This window comes from Rhagoletis pomonella, unplaced genomic scaffold, assembly GCF_013731165.1.
Source record: "Rhagoletis pomonella isolate Grant_MI unplaced genomic scaffold, Rhpom_1.0 Rhpom_scaffold_00006, whole genome shotgun sequence".
Lineage (NCBI taxonomy): Eukaryota > Metazoa > Arthropoda > Insecta > Diptera > Tephritidae > Rhagoletis > Rhagoletis pomonella.
Window position 1 is genome coordinate 65,937,904 of NW_023458560.1, and position 4,349 is coordinate 65,942,252.

General features: G+C 43.1%; 1 protein-coding gene across 1 annotated transcript in view; it reads left to right on the plus strand.

Annotated features, from left to right (window-relative positions):
* LOC118742046 (adhesive plaque matrix protein 2-like) overlaps positions 1 to 4,349 on the plus strand; it is a 6,729-nt gene that overhangs the window by 1,745 nt on the left and 635 nt on the right. Inside the window, exons 2-5 of the mRNA XM_036474013.1 lie at positions 2,159 to 2,890; positions 2,960 to 3,289; positions 3,374 to 3,703; positions 3,797 to 4,111. Of these exons, the coding sequence (XP_036329906.1) occupies positions 2,159 to 2,890; positions 2,960 to 3,289; positions 3,374 to 3,703; positions 3,797 to 4,111 (1,707 nt within the window). The remainder of the gene's footprint in view (positions 1 to 2,158; positions 2,891 to 2,959; positions 3,290 to 3,373; positions 3,704 to 3,796; positions 4,112 to 4,349) is intronic.

The window sequence follows — 4,349 nt, forward strand, 5'->3', positions numbered from 1 at the left end:
TTTTTCTATGTTAAGGTTATTGGTACTTTTGAATGTATTACTTCTATGTGCCTGAATATTTTTTATTTAATTGTATATTTGTATTATTACTGTTGTTGCCTGCATGTTTACATTTCTCCTTTTAGCAGTGCATAGTTAGACATTTATGTTCGTAATTGTTTGCTTTTTAAATTGGAGTTAGGTCAGAAGCCGAAAAGTTACATTTTAAATTCTTTTAATTTCGATAACTAAGTTCTATTCCATTCCAACCCTTTCTTTTTGCTTTCATTTCATTCTACTCCCATTCAAAACAATCCCTTTCAACTTCATGCGGTTGAATGCAGCCCAGGTCGGTCTAGTCATGTCCTGTGCAGTTCAGTCTTCTCGGTCCATTTCAATTCAATCCTTCATCTTGGATATGATCTCTAATCCAGTCAAGCAGTCTTCCTTTCAATTTAACGTAAATAATTTCGATCGAATCTGGTCCAACATAGTTCAGTCCTATCCAGTCCTATCCAACCTAGTCCAGTAGAGTTCAATCAATCACGATCAACTCTTTTCAACTAAATCAAGTCTTATCTAATTCAGTCAAGTTTATTCCAGTCGTCTCTTGTCTAGTGCAGTGTAATCAGTTATAACATAGTCCAATCCAAACCAATTCAGTCCTAAACAGTCCCGTCCGCTGTAGTTCAGTACACTTCAGTCAATTCCACCCTGTTTCTCTCAAAACCACGTCTAATCCAGTTCAGTCAAGTCCAGTCGAGTTCTTTTGATTATAGTTCAGTACTGCCGAATCCAAACCAATCTAATCTAACACAGGCCAGTCCTATTTTGTCCTCTCCAAAGTAGTCCAGTACAACTCAGTCAAACCGGTCTACTCAATTTCAACTCAAACCAGTCTAATTTAGTTCAATTAATTTTAGTCTTTCCCATCCTCTCTCGTCTATTGAGGTCCAATCCAAAGCTACCTAGTCCTATCCAGTTCTATCCAATGTAGTCCAGTATGGTTCAGTCACATCAGACTAATCAATTGCGACTAAAACTAGGCTAATCCATTTCATCCAAGTCTATTTGTTGAGTTTTGTCCCGTTTAGCTCAGAGCGATACAATCCCAACTAATAAAATCCAAACCAGTACAGTTCCATTTAGTCGTGTCCAGTCAAGATCAGCTCAGTTCAGTCGAGTCCTTTCCCGTCTAGCTCAGTCCAATATAGTCCAATCCTATGTAATGTAGTCAAACACACTATTATACATTCTAGTCCAGCACAGTTCAATCAAGCCCGTCCAGTCCATTGTAATCACAGCCAGTTCTGATCCGTTTGTTCGCATCCCATCTAAGCTAATACGGCCCAGTCTTGTCCGAACCAGTTAACTTCTTTCTTGCCTAGTCCACAACAGTTCAAATATTTCACTTATATAAGTTAAAGAACGTCCAGTAAGTAAGTATGCCTCAGGCCAATCCTATCCAGTTAAATTCAGTAGAGTCTATTTAAACTCAAGCAAAGTCTAATGAATTGAGTCAAATCCAATGCACTCCATCTATGCCCGATAAATCCGCCGATTCAATCCAATCAAGTCCAATTTATTCCAGCTTAATCTAGCCCCACTACCCGAACCAGATCAAGTTAGCTCAAGTCAACCCACTCGAATACATTCCAATGCAATTTATTTCAATCCCACTCATTTAGATCCATTAACGGGCTTCATTTCGAGCATTTTTTTTTTTGTTTTATTCCTTAGGACGCTTTGCGTTCCATTTTCTCAACAGAAGTCTTACTCATTTTGTACCGCTTTCTCTCCATCTAGCCATTCATTTCGTGTCGTTCCATATAATTTGCTTTCACTATAATCCCTTCTATTCCAATTCCGTCGCGTTCCATTTCAGTATATTTTGTATCATTTCCGTTCATTTCATGTGAACTCGTCCAGTTCCGATCCAGTATTTCAAACAGCTTTCCGTTTTGCATAAAATGCACCAAGTTAGGTTTCATTGTCATATTTTTTTTTTAACTTTGACCTCCTCGGCTTCTGATCTTACGCCATCATATGTATGTTTATTTAAATTTAATTTTCTGTACCTACCATTAGCATTGTATATTTGAATATATCACTATCACGCTGCCAAAACTCATCACTATACTATCTCTCTTCCCCCATCTATGCTCTATCCATTCCATAGTCGTAGTGCCTGATATACCCGCCGATCCATGCAATCCATCGCCTTGCGGCTCAAATGCCATTTGCCGAAATCGCAATGGTGCTGGTTCATGTACTTGCATACAAGATTACTTTGGTGATCCGTATATAAACTGTCGCCCCGAATGTGTACAGAATAGTGATTGTGTGCGCACAAAATCCTGCGTGAATATGAAATGCGTCGATCCATGTATAGGCCTTTGTGGCATTAATGCCGAGTGTCGCGTTACGAATCATATACCTGTGTGTCAATGCATCTCCGGCTATACGGGCAATCCAATGCGTAGCTGCCACGAAAAACCGTCAAGTATGTTTTCGGCAAAACGTTTGCTAAATACAATCACGTCTAATAAAAATATCCAATCTTATCTTTCTCACACAATACTTAACTATGTAGATATGTACCTGCCTATACCGCGTGATCCTTGTCGTCCCTCCCCTTGCGGCTTGTATAGCACCTGTCGTGTTGTAAGCAATCGCGCCGTTTGCTCTTGTCTACCTAATTATTTGGGAAATCCGCCCAACTGCAAGCCAGAGTGCATGCTAAGCTCGGAATGCCCTTCGAATAGAGCTTGCATCAATATGCGTTGTCAGGATCCATGTCCGGGTACTTGTGGACAGAATGCACGTTGCCGCGTTACCAACCACTCGCCGATTTGTAGCTGTACGCATGGTTACACTGGTGATCCGTTTCAACAATGTGTGCCCGAAAGAAGTAGGTTACCGCGCACCCCGACCACCAAGTTGACGCATCAAAACTAACAGAAATTTCGTATGATTTTAGAACCACTTGATCAACCACGCATACCAGCGCAGAATCCTTGTGTACCCAGCCCTTGTGGCCCGAATTCGCAATGTCGCTCAGCTAGTTCAGGCGCAGTGTGCTCGTGTATTTCGAACTATATTGGCCGACCGCCGAATTGCCGACCGGAATGCACCATCAACTCGGAGTGTCCAGCGCGCATGGCTTGTATGAATGCACGTTGCGCCGATCCTTGTGTGGGATCGTGTGGCAACAATGCGCTCTGTCAAGTTAGTGCGCATGCACCGATTTGTATGTGTGAGCCGGGCTATACTGGCGATCCATTCTCTGGCTGCTACAAAGTCATTGAAAGTATGTTGAGATCACTTCATCCCGACTAAGTCGAAAAGCGCACTACTTACTGATATTTTACTTCCAATTTAAAAACTTTTGCAGTACCTGATGAGCCAATACAACCTTGTCGCCCCAGTCCCTGTGGCTTGAATGCTGTTTGCGAAGAGCGCGATCGTGCGGCTTCATGCAAATGCATACCCGAATACTTTGGCGACCCCTATGTTGAGTGTCGTCCGGAGTGTGTCATCAATTCGGATTGTCCGAAGACACGCGCCTGCGTCAACAACAAATGTGTCGATCCCTGTCCGGGTATGTGTGGGCGTAATGCCGAATGCGCGGTCTTTAACCATGCGCCGAACTGTGAGTGCTTTAACGGTTATACTGGAAATCCAATCATCGGTTGCTCGCCCATACCTGAGCCACCGCCGCAATGTAAGACCTCACCCACTCAAGCCCACTCAAATTATTAGTCATCTATACTGACCACACAAACTTTATTTCTTTTTGAATGTCTCGCTCGCGTAGATGAACCGCCGATACCTATCAACCCTTGTCAGCCATCGCCGTGTGGGCTCTATAGCAATTGTCGACCTGTCAATGGCCATGCAGTGTGCTCATGCTTACCGAACTATTTGGGCGCACCACCCAACTGTCGTCCGGAATGCATGAGCAGCTCTGACTGTGCGCAAGACAAGTCCTGCATCAATGAACGCTGTAAAGATCCCTGTCCGGGCACTTGCGGCAACAATGCCCTCTGTCGCGTCGTCAATCACAATCCAATTTGCTCATGTACACCTGGTTACACTGGTGATCCATTTGTGCGCTGCATCTATGAAGAGAGTAAGCATATTGCGCTTTGTCGCATCATCCGCGCGCTCAACGCGCTGTGAAGCCGTTAGCGGTGTTGCATGTCTGAGCTTTTTTTCTTCACAGCTTCACAACGCGTCGGGCGCGTGCTTGATCACCATCCATACCCATCTCATTTCATCTTTACTTATACAAATATTTCTTTTTTCTTTTGCTTTTATTTCTACGTTTTTGTGGACATTTTCTTCCGGTTGCATGTTGAATATTATAC